A 14,647-nucleotide genomic window follows, 5' to 3' on the forward strand; every position below is an offset into this window, starting at 1 on the left:
GTGTGTGGACGTGTGTTGTGGTGTGTGTTTGTGGATGTTCAGGGTCATTTCTACACTTTTACTTGCAGATTCACCATCACAGACAGGAACCTTGGGCGCCTGCTGCAGCGGATCAGCACGTCCTTCAACAGTGAGCTGCAGCTGTGGCAGGTATCACCAGACGTCCTCGTCCACCGCAACAACGATACTTTACTCGTCTTTGGTTTCTGTATCTCCTGGTCACCCCTTTTTTCCCCCAGATGGAACACTTCTTTGCTTTGACGCCCAACGCTGGTGCGGGAGAGACACCTCGTAAACAGGCGCTAGAAACGGTGAAGAACAACATGGAGTGGCTGAGTCAGAACAAAGAGGAAATCCGTGTCTGGCTGGACACCAACATGTCCAACTGATGACTCCACAATCAGCAGAATTATTTGTCCCCCATAAAGGTCACAGAGCCCATTTGACTACAGAGCCACTTCATGGGTCCTCGACCTTTTACCTGTAATCGACATCGATGTCCATCCATCGTTCAGCAGACCTGATGGAACGATGATGTGTTCCATCTCTCCTGGTTTTTACGTTCTTCACACTGCCATCTCGCAGAAGATGGATTTATCTCTAGAGGCTTTGAGCTGCTTCTAATGTGAGGTGCTTTATCCAAAATAAAGACCGACTGGCTCACACACACAAACGGTGTCATTTTCTCTTTTCTTTTACTGGAATAAAAGCAGAGAGGAAGAACAGAATCATCTCCAGTCCGCGCTCTTCTAAACGCCAGGACACCTCGGCCCACACCAGCCTCCGGTGAGAAATGGAACGGTTCCTGTAACTTGGCTGATGAGATTCGCGGCGCCGCGGGGACGTCGTGATGCCAGCACCCCACTTTACTGGTTTAGTGGCAGCTGGGAGATGGTCATGGGAACCTGGCTACTGATGTTCAGGCGCTGTTGGGTTTGGCAGCGGAGCATCCCTAAGATGGCCCTCCGGAACCTGCGGCACACACACACATGGTGACAAAGAAAGAAAGTGCAGTGATTGTCACATGTGATGCACACGGTGCACACAGTGAAATTTGTCCTCTGCATTTAATCCATCACCCTTGGTGAGCAGTGGGCAGCCATGACAGGCGCCCAGGGAGCAGTGTGTGGGGACGGTGCTTTGCTCAGTGGCACCTTGGCGGATCGGGATTCGAACCGGCAACCTTCTGATTACGGTGCCGCTTCCTTAACCGCTAGGCCACCACTGCACCTCATGAACTCATGGCGGGGTGAGTTCGTGGAGGGGCCCTTACTTCTTGTTAGCAGCAACGTAGATGCAGGGGTTGTAGAAGGTGGAGGACTTGGCGAAGAGGGGGGCGATGATGGCCATGGGGGCGGGGATGGTTTTAGGGTCACTGAACGAGGCCCACAGACACACCATCGAGTATGGAGACCAGGCCACCAGGAACATGACGATCATCACTACGGACATCTGGACACACAGAGAGATTATGGCACAAACACACACACACACACACACTCCAGTCCATGTGTAATGCAGTAAATTAAAACACCTGTACCAACCAGTGACGTGCTGAAGCTGGATTTGAGTGTGTGTGTGTGTGTGTGTGTGTGTGTGTGTGTGGGGATACGCCGGTGTCTGCTGACCTTGGTGACATCCATCTGGTCAGACCAGTCCATGTTGATAGTGTCCAGGCTGTTGGTGGCCTTGTACCTCCTCACAGTGACAGAGACGTTGTAGTAGCAGTAGAACATGACGGACAGCGGAACCACAAAGTTCACGGCGATCACCGCCATGGTGTAGGATATGAAAGAGCTGAGGGTGCACATACACCTGTTATAATGGCTGGTAGTAGCCTAGCGGGTAACACACTCGCCTGTGAACCAGGAGACCCAGGTTCAAACCCCACTTACTACCATCGTGTCCCTGAGCAAGACACTTAACCCTGAGTGTCTCCAGGGGGGGACTGTCCCTGTAACTACTGGTTGTAAGTGCTCTGATAAGGGGGGGACTCTGTCACTGTCTCCAGGGGGACTGTCCCTGTAACTACTGGTTGTAAGGTGCTCTGGATAAGGGGGGGACTCTGTCACTGTCTCCAGGGGGGGACTGTCCCTGTAACTACTGGTTGTAAGGCGCTCTGGATAAGGGGGGGACTCTGTCACTGTCTCCAGGGGGGACTGTCCCTGTAACTACTGGTTGTAAGGCGCTCTGGATAAGGGGGGGACTCTGACACTGTCTCCAGGGGGGGCTGTCCCTGTAACTACTGGTTGTAAGGTGCTCTGGATAAGGGGGGGACTCTGACACTGTCTCCAGGGGGGGCTGTCCCTGTAACTACTGGTTGTAAGGTGCTCTGGATAAGGGGGGGACTCTGTCACTGTCTCCAGGGGGGGCGGTCCCTGTAACTACTGGTTGTAAGGCGCTCTGGATAGGGCGTCTGGTAAATGTAAATGTAATGGGTGGCGGTAGCCTAGCAGATAACACACCCGCCTATGAACCAGGTTCAAACCCCACTTTCTACCATCTTGTCCCTGAGCAAGACAATTAACCCGGAGTGTCTCTAGGGGGACTGTCCCTGTCACTACTGACTGTACGGCACTCTGGATAAGGGCGTCTGGTAAATGGCGTACATTATAAACAGACACACACACTCACGCGTCATTGTTCCTCCAGTTGATGGTGCAGGTGGCGCCAGTTGGGTCGGGGGCATAACCTGCCCAGCCCACTGCAGGCATGGAGGACCAGAACACTGCATTTAGCCACGCCCCCACAATCATCGCAGTGTAGGAATGTGTTGTCATCTTCTGACCTGCGAACACACACACACACGTTTTCACACACATCACAAACACACTCTGCGTGTGTTGCGTGTGCGTGCGTGACACTTTGGAAGTTCTGACCTACGTCAGGCCTGCAGATGGTCAGGTAACGGTCAATGGCCACCACAGTGAGGAGCCCGATGCTGGCCATGCCGAAGAAGATGTTCAGAGCTGCATAAATCTAACACACACACACACACACACACACACACACACACACACACACACACACCAGGATCAGCTTTCATAGATACACACAGAACCGCACAGGAATCAGGGTAAACACACCAGCGCTGAACCTTCACCTACTTCTCCAGGGTCCTCTGTTTGTGTTTGGCTCGGCTGTTACACTGTGTGTGGTTGTGTGTGTGTGTTTGTGTGTATGTGATTGGCTGAGCTAGTGAGTGATGAAACACATCCAGAACTAATAAATACTCAGATCTCAGGCATTTTGTGTGTGCGTGTGTGTGTGTCAGAGGTGGGTACATTAACTCAGTTACGTTTACTCTACTTCTAGGTGTAGGTTTACAACGCCACACTTTTTACTTTTATTTTACTCTTACACCCGAATCTTTTTAAAACCATCACAGACTTTGTTTTTGCGTGCAGTCACATGACCACGCACAAACTCATCGCGCAGACACGGAGTGAAGGATGCGGCCGTCTCCAGCGTCTCCAGCGTCTCCAGGTCCATGAGCCAAGGGGACCTTCTCACACCTGAGTAAAGTGTTCCTACCTGGCAGCCGGCGTAGCCGAACTTCCAGCTGCCGTGCAGGTCGGATGCTGCCGACATCGGGTACCCGATCCCGGCGACGCCCACATCGGTGAGCGCCAGGTTGATGATGATGCAGTTGGTGGCGGTGCGGAGCTCCTTGAACTTCACGAACATCACGAGCACCACCAGGTTGCTTGACAAACTCACCACACCTGCACGCACAAATCGACAACCACCTGACATGATCGACAGAGTAGGGTGAGCGTTGAGAATAAAGATCTCCTCGCGACGTCTACATAACCAACGCCAACACCTAGCAGGTCCCCAGGTTCTACATTACATGCGGTGATGAGGTATCCGGCGACGATGTTGTGCTCTGTTTGGGAGAACGCACTCGTCCCCCCATAGACTCCAGATTCGGTCGACAGATTCATCGCTCCCACTCACTCGCACCAGGTACGAGCAGCGAGGCCGAGAGACGCCGTCCACGGAGCGTGCGAACGGGGAAATGCGGGGAGATTTGGGGGCTTTTGTCCCTCCTGGTTCAGAGAACTGAGGAGGCCCTTGTTTCAGGATTAATTTGGACACACACACACACACACACCACACACACACATTCCCCCCGTTCTCGCTGGTGGAACTGGGTGGTGGAACTGGGTCAGATTCTCTCGTCCTCCCACCCGGAACAATGAAAAATGCATTCAAGTCATAGTGAAGGCATATGGGTTAATTTCTCCATATCTGGGGAAATCAAACAGAACCTTCACTGATTGGATCAGCGTAGGGTTCTGAGGACTAATAATTGGCTGATTGATTTTCTATATCGGTTCCAATCATCTTATCCCAGAATACACACACACACACCAACAGAACGTCTCAAAATCTGGAACCACAGAGCCAGGCCAGTGAACCATCTTATTTCGACTCCCGCCAGTCCATGTGGTGGCGCTGCTACATTCTAACGGCCATGAAAGGGAACACGTGACGCAGCCGCGCTGCCCGGAAGCAGCGAGAATGTGCGGTCATGTGACTCTGTCTGAAAACGCCACGGTAAACGCTGAGAGTCGGATCGGGAGGTGAAGTTAGGTTTTCGTTTCACCGCGGACCTCCTGTGTGCTGCAGGTGGAGTAACGCTGGTGTAGTAATGGCGGATGTGAGTATCTCTGATCACTAACGAACTCGCCGCTGATGCGGAGAAGGTGAAACGCTGCAGCTTCTTCTTTTTATGTTGCAGGATCTGAGAAGGTTTTTATATAAACAGTTACCCAGGTACCGTATAGAAAAGCTCTCTGTCTGCGTGAAATGAGTGTCATTGTCTGTCTGTCCGTCCGTCTGTCTGTCTGCGTGAAAAGAGTGTCCTTCTCTGTCTGTCCGTCTGTCTGCGTGAAATGAGTGTCCTTCTCTCTCCATCTGTCTGCGTGAGATGAGTGTCTGTCACTGTCTGTCTATCTGTGTGAAATGATTGTCTCTGTCTTTCTGTCTGTCTGCGTGAAATGAGTGTCTCTCTCTGCCTGTCTGTGTGAAATGAGTGTCATTGTCTGTCTGTCCGTCCGTCTGTCTGTCTGCGTGAAAAGAGTGTCCTTCTCTGTCTGTCCGTCTGTCTGTGTGAAATGAGTGTCCTTCTCTGTCTGTCTGCATTAAATGATTACCTGCCTGTCTGTGTGAAATGATAATCTGTCTGTGTGAAAAGAGTGTCCTTCTCTGTCTGTCCGTCTGTCTGTGTGAAATGAGTGTCCTTCTCTGTCTGTCTGCATTAAATGATTACCTGCCTGTCTGTGTGAAATGATAATCTGTCTGTGTGAAAAGAGTGTCCTTCTCTGTCTGTCCGTCTGTCTGTGTGAAATGAGTGTCCTTCTCTGTCTGTCTGTCTGCGTGAAATGAGTGTCCTTCTCTGTCTGTCTGTCTGCATTAAATGATTACCTGCCTGTCTGTGTGAAATGATAATCTGTCTGTGTGAAATGAGTGTCCTTCTCTGTCTGTCTGTCTGCGTGAAATGAGTGTCCTTCTCTGTCTGTCTGTCTGCGTGAAATGAGTGTCCTTCTCTGTCTGTCTGTCTGCGTGAAATGAGTGTCCTTCTCTGTCTGCGTGAAATGAGTGTCCTTCTCTGTCTGCGTGAAATGAGTGTCCTTCTCTGTCTGCGTGAAATGAGTGTCCTTCTCTGTCTGCGTGAAATGAGTGTCCTTCTCTGTCTGTCTGACTGCGTGAAATGAGTGTCCTTCTCTGTCTGTCTGACTGCGTGAAATGAGTGTCCTTCTCTGTCTGTCCATCTGTCTGTGTGAAATGAGTGTCCTTCTCTGTCTGTCTGTCTGCATTAAATGATTACCTGCCTGTCTGTGTGAAATGATAATCTGTCTGTGTGAAATGAGTGTCCTTCTCTGTCTGTCTGTCTGCGTGAAATGAGTGTCCTTCTCTGTCTGCGTGAAATGAGTGTCCTTCTCTGTCTGTCTGACTGCGTGAAATGAGTGTCCTTCTCTGTCTGTCTGTCTGCGTGAAATGATTGTCCCTGTCTGTCTGTCTGTCTGTCTGCGTGAAATGAATACCTGCCTGTCTGTGTGAAATGATAATCTGTCTGTCTGTCAGTGTGGAGGGGCTACATGCTATCGTGGTGACGGACAGAGATGGAGTTCCGGTCATTAAAGGTAAAATCTCATCAGTTCAGTTCACCTGCTGCAGTGTCCGTGTGTGAGACAGATGCGCCTCATTTATTGGGAGGGGCAGAAGGCTGTAAGACTCTCCGCCCCCCCTCTGCAGTCACTAATGACCCTGTACTGATGACCTCTTTAGTTGCCAATGACAACGCACCGGAGTATGCGCTGCGTCCCACCTTCCTGTCCACCTTCGCTCTCGCTACCGACCAAGGCAGTAAACTGGGACTGTCTAAGAACAAGAGCATCATCTGTTACTACAACACGTACCAGGTACTCACGCGCTACACGTCATCACATACTTACACACTACACGTCATCTGTTAATACAACCCGTATCACATACTTACACGCTACACGTCATCTGCTACTACAACCCGTATCACATACTCACACGCTACACGTGATCTGTTACTACAACCCGTATCACATACTTACACGTTACACTTCATCTGTTACTACAACACGTACCAGGTACTCACGCGCTACACGTCATCACATACTTACACGCTACACGTCATCTGTTACTACAACCTGTATCACATACTCACACGCTACACGTCATCTGTTACTACATGTGCCATGTACTTGCATGCACTACTGATGCTATTTCATCTGTTTTTTTGTCGTCAGATTGTTCAGTTTAACAGGTTACCACTGGTCATTAGCTTCATCGCCAGCAGTAACGCCAACACAGGTAACACACACACGCTGATCCTCAGCTGCCTACGTAATGTAAGAGACTGGATTCATGACTTGAATCTTTTCACAATTTGATTGGTTGCTGCATCGCCTGGGATGTGATTGGCTGCCTCTTTCTGCAGGTTTAATCATCAGCCTGGAGAAGGAACTTGTTCCGCTGATCGACGAGCTCAGACACGTGGTGGAGGTGGCTTAGTTGTACAACACAACACTTTAGTTTTTTTAAGGACAGTTCATACCTGGACACACACATACAGGTCTTTGATGCTCCCTCATGAATGTAACCCTCTAGCTTATTGTCTTCTAATCAATAAAGTTTTGATGTTCATATACGATTTGAAATGATATTTTGATTAAATCAGGATTTGAGCGTAAAATAGGCACTGGACACAAGGTGCTGACGGCTGTGCGAAAATATTATAATGCTCCTCTGGCCATCTGACATAATGAAAAGTGCATCTTATAGAGAAACACCTTGTTATTTACATATTTATTGTAAAATACATAGATTAATGAATGATCTTCTGACCAGTGTCCATAAACTCAGGAGTTCAATTCAAAACAAAACCTAATTTACATATTTAGAGATCATAATGATGAACATTCATCACAAAATATCATCACAAAAATATCATACAGTATTTACACTCAGAAATGTTCTCTCTCACACACACACACACACACACACACACACCAAAAGTGACTGTGGCTGATTATTTCCCTTCAGCCCTGGAATTCTGTTCTGCGGGTGTTCTGCAGTATGGCCACCTCCAAAGTCCTTTCCACTCAGAAACAGGAAGTAGGGACAAACTGAGTAGGATGAAGTTCAGAAAGCCCCACCACCTTCCTTCTGCTCCTTGCTTCATCTACCTCTTCTTATCTGTGACTGGACAAAGAAGTGGAACGTCAACATCCTGATCCATTTCTACAGCAGATGTGTAGTTATCAACTGCAGATGAGACTTAAAAGGTCCTATATTATGAAGATGTTCACTTTTTCTTCTGCAAACATCCATTTGAGTCTGTTTGATTAAAATGGTCACTTAATTTACTAAAGTTTTCAAAGACAAACATACACAATGCAGCTGGAAAATATTCACAGCGCATCACTTTTTCCACATTTTGTGGTGTTTAATAGAAGGTTTAATATCAGATCAGGACCCGTAACAGGGTTTCAATCTCAGATCAGGAAGCGTAAAATGGGGTTTAATATCAGATCTGGACCTGTAACAGGGTTTCATCACAGATCACGACCCGCAACAGGGAGTTTCATCTCAGATGAGGACCCATAACAGGGGGTTTCATCTCAGATCAGGACCCATAACAGGGGTTTTAATCTCAGATCAGGACCCGTAACAGGGGGTTTCATCTCAGATCAAGATCCATAACAAGGGGTTTAATCTCAGATCAAGATCCGAAACAGGGGGGTTAAATCTCAGATCAAGATCCGTAACAGGGTTTCATCTCAGATCAGGACCAATAACGGGATTTAATCTCAGATCAAGATCCATAACAGGGGGTTTCATCTCAGATCAGGACCCGTAACAGGGAGTTTCATCTCAGATCAGGACCCGTAACAGGGGGTTTCATCTCAGATAAGGACCCGTAACAGGGGATTTAATCTCAGATCAAGATCCATAACAAGGGGTTTAATCTCAGATCAAGATCCGAAACAGGGGGGTTAAATCTCAGATCAAGATCCGTAACAGGGGGTTTAATCTTACATCAGGACCCGTAACAGGGGGGGTTAATATCAGATCAGGGACCATAACAGGGGGTTTAATCTCAGATCAGGACCCGTAACATGGGGTTTCATCTCAGATCAGGGCCATTAAAAGGGGGTTTAATCTCAGATAAATAATCTCAGGAGCTGGTCTGCTGTGTGGACCGTAATGTACTGGTTTATTGTAAATTTGAAACCTCCTCACCAGTTTCCAGCGTAGGATTCTGATCCACTCGTCAGCTTCTGCCCCAGACTTGGCACACAGATAGAATGTACGTTCAGGAAAGACCAGACTGAGAGACAGAAAGTGTTCATCAGAGGTGGTTTAATGTTATTCATATCCCTGTGTGCTGTGTATGATTGTCGTGTTGTTTAGACATGTCGTAAATTATGAGCAGGGAGCTGATTATGTGCCTGGTATTGGCGGAATAAAGAACGGATTGCAGAATGAACGCCGAACAGGAACAAATATATTTGCTGCAGTATAAACACATAACGGAAAACAAAGTGTATGGGCGTTGGTTCAGAGTGAACAAGGATCACTGATCCTGGTCTGATTCTGCTGAGATGCACCTGCGCTGCGGGGCACTGGAAAGTTGTAAAACTCAGCAGCAGGAAAAGCTGGTTCTGCTTCACATCAACTTCCTCTTTATCAGTAGAGCGGATTCACAGCTGAGGGCTCATACACTTTCTGTCTCTCTGTGTATGTGTCTTGCTCATTTGCTCACCAGAAACAGTTTATTCTCTCCCGGCTGTAGTCGAACTGGACAGCAGAACATGCAGTCAAGTCCAGGGTTCTAATTGGTTCCATAAACTGAGACAGACAGATGCTGTAAATCATTCAGGAAATTAAAATGCATTTTTGGATTCAGCAGAGGGATTCAGCATGAACATACACTTCCTCACCATTTTATCCTTAAAGTACTTGAGCTGGTTCCTGCTGAGTGTGAACCAGCGCTGCTTCCAGCTCTGAGGAGATCAGACAACTATGTTACTCCACTGTGACCTTTAACCCATAGCCTCTGACCTTTTGAGGCTTCTGTTCAGCTCACCTTAATGATGGAACCTTGTTTCACCAGGTATCCCTCTTTAGTGCCCAACTGTGGAAAAAAAATGAATGAGGCAAATGACTGTAGGAATATGTGTGTGTGTGTGTGTGTGTGTGTGTGTGTGTGTGTATATACATACAGCAGTAGCGACGGGTGTGAGGTCAGAGTGCTGGCGGCCAGACTGAATGGCTGTGTGCACACACACTGACTCGTAAATTGGCGGTTCCTCTACCCAACGTGGATATGGGAACTTCAGAACAATCAGGTGCCCTGAAGATGGAGAGCAGTGTGTGTTTGTGTGTGTATATAATACATTTTATATACAATACTGTGCAAATTTTTTATTTCTTTTATTAAAAAAACATGTTAAACCCAGTTTATCAGGTGTGGACCAAGGCCTGTCATCGTAGATGGGCCTTCAGGTTTCTGGCTCTCTGATGGCAAAGGGAAGCTAGTGGGCCAATGGCACTGCCATTGTGCATCTCCATCCAAGAAAATATCTCTTCAAGTCAATCTGTAGTGTCTGAACTGAGGAACAGCAATCAATAGGCAGATAGATCTGTATATCATCCGCAAAACAATGTTGTATTTCCTGAAAATTGATCCTAGTGGCAGTTAATATTTAAAAAAAGAATGGGGCCTAAAATAGAACCCTGAGGCACACCACAGCTAAGAGGTTATTCTGTCAAGGAATACTGTGCTGTGGTGACATTTAACCTTAATGGAACAATGGGAGTTGAGATGTGACTGTATTTGCTTGTGAAGATTTTTAAATGGTCCGACGGGTCATTCAGGGGGAAACATTTCTGTTTTATTGCCATCTGTTTCATAGCAACAGGCAGCAGTAAATAGATCAGGCCGAAATGATAATCGAAATGATGATAAAGTTCAAGCCCTTAAAACACATGCACTTTTAAATTAGATTTTATTTTTATTTAATTTATCTTGTTTTAATTTCAGTTATTTACCTTTCTTCTAGAATTGTACTTCAAATAAAGACTTTATGTTAACCAGATTGATATTTAATAATTTACAAGTCAATATTGCCAATATGCACAATATGAATTTGGTGCACCTAACTTTTGTGATGGCGCACCCAAGAAAAAAATAGTTAGGCGCAGCCAGTACAACCAGTACAAAAAGTTAGTCCAAAGCCCTGCCTTAGATATGGGCCAAAAGATGGATAAAACTCTGAGGTCAAGGTTCCGCGTTTTAATGAAACTGTATGTTAATGGCGCAGGCTTGTCTGTGGCTGGAACACAAAAAGACACCACTGATGAATTTATCAGGTCAATAATAGAGGCCGAGGCTGTTCAAGTTTGAGCAGTAAGTGGGCCACAAATGCATATTTATCCTAGTTGGGGAGGAGAGGCAGCAGTTACAGCAGGATCAGGGGCATCTACAGAGGGAGCAGAGATGTAGATAATAAAGACGGTGAAAGCTCAGTGCCAGTGCTAATGATCATCACTGTCACATACACTGCTTGTCCACAAAAAAAAAGGCCCCACCTGGATTAAGGGGTGCATTTCAGCGACCCCAATGGCCCCGTCTTCAGACAGAAGGTGAACAAAGTAAAGGAGCCCTGTAAATAATGTATGTGAGTTTTTGTGAGGACCTGTCTCACTGCCCAGCAGCGGTTGGTTGGCGATGTGGCACATGAAATCCTGCAGGCTGGGAAAGCTGCTGAATCCGAACGCGTAGCGTCCACTGCAGCGCTTCACGGTGAAATGCTTCACCGAGTCTTTGGCCCTGTGGAACACAGGAGCGTTCTCAGTTCGGACGGTTCCACCAGCAACCACAGCGCCGTCCAGAGAGGAAGCAGTGAAAAGTGGCAGCGCGTTGCCAATTTTAACAATGCAAGAGAGAAGTGAAAGGAGGAACTACAGAACCAGAACCCATTACAGATCACCCGAAAACATGTCAACAATGAAATATATACAATTAACATTTAATCCATGTATTTATTATGCATGCAAATATTTCGGGTGGTAGTAGCCTAGTGGGTAACACACTCGCCTATGAACCAGAAGACCCAGGTTCAAATCCCACTTACTACCATTGTGTCCCTGAGCAAGACACTTAACCCTAAGTTGCTCCAGGGAGACTGTCCCTGTAAATACTGATTGTAAGTTGCTCTGGATAAGGGCGTCTGATAAATGCTGTAAATGTAAATATTTCCCAGTCTAACAGTGATAATATGGCAATATTATTGGCTGAACTATTGAAAAAAGAGAAGTGGAGATGACAAGGGCTTCTTTTGAGTCAATGGGGAAAAAAATCAAAGGATGTGTCTGCTCCACTTCTAGAAAGCATGCAAATATTCATAAAAGGTCTACAGGTATTCACCAAGGAATTTTGTACATTTCTCAAGGCAAAACTGTGCCACCTGCTTCGGGGTAGGTGGGTTGGGGTTCTCAACTGGACTGAGCTCTTAGTCTTCACTAGTCCTCATTCCCTTTACACCTTCATTCCAGTGTCAGATCTCACATATTTGGGGAGAGCATCTCTAGGTCTAGTCAGAAACTAATGGTGGAACACTTCAGTTTTAGGTAGGAGAAAGAACTGGAACATTCAGCCTGAGGGATTGTGCTAAGTAAACCTGACTGGTTCAACCTGGAAGGCATGGCCGTGGTGGGTCTGTGTGTGTTGGTGGGGTGGACGTGATCAGATCTGAACTGAGAGTGACAGAGAGGAGGACTGACCTGACGGACAGAGCGAAGCAGTTGGCTTCATGTTGACTGGTCCTGAGCAGGAAACTCCCATCACATCCATTAGACAGGAGAAGAGCTTCAGCAGCATGGCGAGATAAACCATAGTGATACCAGCTACAGACAAAACACACACAACACATACACACACCTACTGTACTTCATCCATGTATACTGAACACATACCTACTGTACTTTATACATGTATACTGAACACACACATATACACACACCTACTGTACTTCATCCATGTATACTGAACACACACATATACACACACCTACTGTACTTCATCCATGTATACTGAACACACACATACACACACCTACTGTACTTTATACATTTATACCGAACACACATACACACACACCTACTGTACTTTGTACATGTATACTGAACACACACACACTGTACTTCATACATGTATACTGAATACACACATACACACACCTACTGTACTTTTTACATGTATACTGAATACACACCTACTGTACTTTATACATGTATACTGAACACACACACCTTCTGTACTTTTTATATGTATACTGAATACACATACACACACACCTACTGAACTTTATATATTTATATTGGGGGAGAAAAAGTATTTAATTTCCTGCTGATTATGTAAGTTTGCCCGTGAACAAACAAATGACACGTCTGTCATTTCAGTTCAGTTTAACATTGAGAGACAGAACAATAACAAATAAATCCATAAATTAATTACTTTTTCATGAATGAAATAAGTATTTGATCTGCTATCAATCAGCAAGATTTCTGTGTCCCAGTTGTATTTTATACAGGTAAAGAGGTGACATTGATCGCTTCTCAACTTGTTACCTGTATAAAAAACTCTGCACCATGGTCAAGACCAAACAGCTCTCCAAGAATGTCAGGGACAAAATTGTGGACCTACACAAGGCTGGACCTACCCAAGACTATAAAACCATCACCAAGCAGCTGGGTGAGAAGGTGACAACAGTTGGTGTGATTATTCACAAATGGAATAACCATGAAATAACTGCCAATCTCCCTCAGTCTCCTTCAACAACGTTGGAGTAACAATAGACAACCAACTCTCCTTCTCGCCTCACATCAACAATCTTTCCCGTTCATGTAGATTCCTTCTCTACAATATCAGACGAATCCGCCCTTATCTGTCAACACAGGCCACCCAGATCCTGGTTCAGTCCTTAATAATCTCACGACTGGACTACTGCAACTCCCTTCTAGCTGGTCTACCTCTATGTACCATCCGACCTCTACAACTCATACAAAATGCAGCAGCACGACTGATCTTCAACCTTCCTAATTCTCCCACACCACCCCTCTGCTACGTTCCCTCCACTGGCTCCCAGTAGCTGCACGCATCAGGTTCAAAATACTGATGCTGGCCTACAAAGCCAAACATGGAGTAGCACCATCCTACCTCACAGCCCTTATTACACCTCACACTGCACCTCGTATACTCCGAGCCTCCAGTACTGCTCGCCTGGTCCCTCCATCTCTGAAGATAAAAGGAAGACGCTCATTTAGACTCTTCTCCGTCTTGGCTCCTCGGTGGTTGAATGAACTTCCAGTCAGAACAGCTCAGTCACTGAGCACTTTCAAACGGCATCTTAACACCTTCCTCTTTAGAGAATATTTAGATGAACTTGTCACATTCTTATTGTCTGACTTACGTATAGAAACTAGAACAGAGTGAATAAAAAGATTGTATTCATAGTTGGAAGTCCTAGAGCCCTGAACCAGAACTGACCACTTCATCTATGGTTACATGGAAGCACATTGTAAGTCACTCTGGATCAGATGGTCTGCCAAATGGCACAAATGTAAATGATACCTGACAGAGTCCAGCTCGTCCGTGACACCCTCGGTGGAGTGCGTGGAACCGCAGCTGCTCATCCTCCGCCGCCGCCCCTCCTGTCTAGCTGAGCCGAGAGTGAGACACAGTGAGAGGGAAACAGAGAATAGACCAGGAAGTGCGACCTATAGTCCTCAGACTATGCAAATGTGGTCAAGAGAGAATGAACACACGCACACACACTGGATTTCTTATAATCGCATCATTATTTTACCCCAAGCCCAGAATTAATTTTTTTGTTTACTGATTAAAGTGTGGATATGAAATATTAAAATATAAAATTTAAACATTAGTGCCCCTTTAGGGCAGCGGTGGCCTAGAGATTAAGCAAGCGGCCCCGTAATCAGAAGGTTGCCGATTCGAATCCCGACCCGCCAATGTGACACTGAGGTCCCCTTGATGCTCCCCGGGCGCCTGTCATGGTGCCCACTGCTCACCAAGGGT

General features: G+C 46.5%; 3 protein-coding genes and 1 long non-coding RNA gene across 5 annotated transcripts; 2 read left to right on the forward strand and 2 right to left on the reverse strand.

Annotated features, from left to right (window-relative positions):
* The first annotated feature begins 34 nt into the window (after window positions 1-34).
* On the forward strand, window positions 35-667 carry LOC114775712 (uncharacterized). Its single transcript, XR_003745250.1, has 2 exons — window positions 35-150; window positions 240-667. It is a non-coding gene; the product is annotated as an uncharacterized LOC114775712 (long non-coding RNA).
* A 4-nt stretch (window positions 668-671) lies between these two features.
* LOC114774352 (visual pigment-like receptor peropsin) lies at window positions 672-3,947 on the reverse strand. The gene is made up of 7 exons (XM_028966301.1): window positions 3,854-3,947; window positions 3,535-3,725; window positions 2,880-2,979; window positions 2,635-2,788; window positions 1,629-1,797; window positions 1,274-1,452; window positions 672-972 (listed from the first exon to the last, which is right to left on the reverse strand). The coding sequence occupies exons 1-7, from the start codon at window positions 3,945-3,947 to the stop codon at window positions 867-869; spliced, it is 993 nt and encodes a 330-aa protein (XP_028822134.1). The 3' UTR covers window positions 672-866.
* Window positions 3,948-4,512: 565 nt separating this feature from the next.
* Window positions 4,513-7,192, forward strand: LOC114795230 (ragulator complex protein LAMTOR3). Of its 2 annotated transcripts, XM_028988178.1 has the most exons (6): window positions 4,513-4,666; window positions 4,748-4,782; window positions 6,094-6,152; window positions 6,298-6,431; window positions 6,792-6,855; window positions 6,983-7,192. In XM_028988178.1, exons 1-6 carry the CDS (start codon window positions 4,658-4,660, stop codon window positions 7,054-7,056), a joined length of 375 nt encoding a protein of 124 aa, XP_028844011.1. In that variant the 5' UTR covers window positions 4,513-4,657; the 3' UTR covers window positions 7,057-7,192. The 2 variants fall into 2 exon arrangements, with proteins under 2 accessions (XP_028844011.1, XP_028844022.1); XM_028988189.1 differs by lacking the exon at window positions 4,513-4,666 and having other exon boundaries at window positions 4,739-4,782.
* A 143-nt stretch (window positions 7,193-7,335) lies between these two features.
* On the reverse strand, window positions 7,336-14,549 carry LOC114795818 (dual adapter for phosphotyrosine and 3-phosphotyrosine and 3-phosphoinositide-like). Its single transcript, XM_028989487.1, has 9 exons — window positions 14,183-14,549; window positions 12,334-12,456; window positions 11,247-11,380; window positions 9,771-9,901; window positions 9,635-9,682; window positions 9,489-9,551; window positions 9,311-9,396; window positions 8,788-8,875; window positions 7,336-7,746 (listed from the first exon to the last, which is right to left on the reverse strand). The coding sequence occupies exons 1-9, from the start codon at window positions 14,242-14,244 to the stop codon at window positions 7,723-7,725; spliced, it is 759 nt and encodes a 252-aa protein (XP_028845320.1). The 5' UTR covers window positions 14,245-14,549; the 3' UTR covers window positions 7,336-7,722.
* Between the last annotated feature and the right edge of the window lie 98 nt (window positions 14,550-14,647).

Source organism: Denticeps clupeoides, chromosome 1 (assembly GCF_900700375.1).
Source record: "Denticeps clupeoides chromosome 1, fDenClu1.1, whole genome shotgun sequence".
NCBI classification, from domain to species: domain Eukaryota; kingdom Metazoa; phylum Chordata; class Actinopteri; order Clupeiformes; family Denticipitidae; genus Denticeps; species Denticeps clupeoides.

Excerpts from the sequence above, each read along its gene's own strand:
- LOC114774352 (XM_028966301.1), bottom strand. The coding sequence starts at position 3,947 with ATGAATCTGTCGACCGAATCTGGAGTCTATGGGGGGACGAGTGCGTTC. Across the intron at positions 2,980-3,534 it reads TCGGCTACGCCGGCTGCCAG|ATTTATGCAGCTCTGAACAT; the intron begins GTAGGAACACTT and ends TGTGTGTGTTAG. Across the intron at positions 973-1,273 it reads TACGTTGCTGCTAACAAGAA|GTTCCGGAGGGCCATCTTAG; the intron begins GTAAGGGCCCCT and ends TGTGTGCCGCAG.
- LOC114795230 (XM_028988178.1), top strand. Across the intron at positions 6,153-6,297 it reads TGGAGTTCCGGTCATTAAAG|TTGCCAATGACAACGCACCG; the intron begins GTAAAATCTCAT and ends TGACCTCTTTAG. Across the intron at positions 6,856-6,982 it reads CAGCAGTAACGCCAACACAG|GTTTAATCATCAGCCTGGAG; the intron begins GTAACACACACA and ends CTCTTTCTGCAG.
- LOC114795818 (XM_028989487.1), bottom strand. The coding sequence starts at position 14,244 with ATGAGCAGCTGCGGTTCCACGCACTCCACCGAGGGTGTCACGGACGAG. Across the intron at positions 8,876-9,310 it reads GAGAGAATAAACTGTTTCTG|TCTGGTCTTTCCTGAACGTA; the intron begins GTGAGCAAATGA and ends TCTGTCTCTCAG. Across the intron at positions 7,747-8,787 it reads GAATCCTACGCTGGAAACTG|TCACAGATAAGAAGAGGTAG; the intron begins GTGAGGAGGTTT and ends TTCTTTGTCCAG.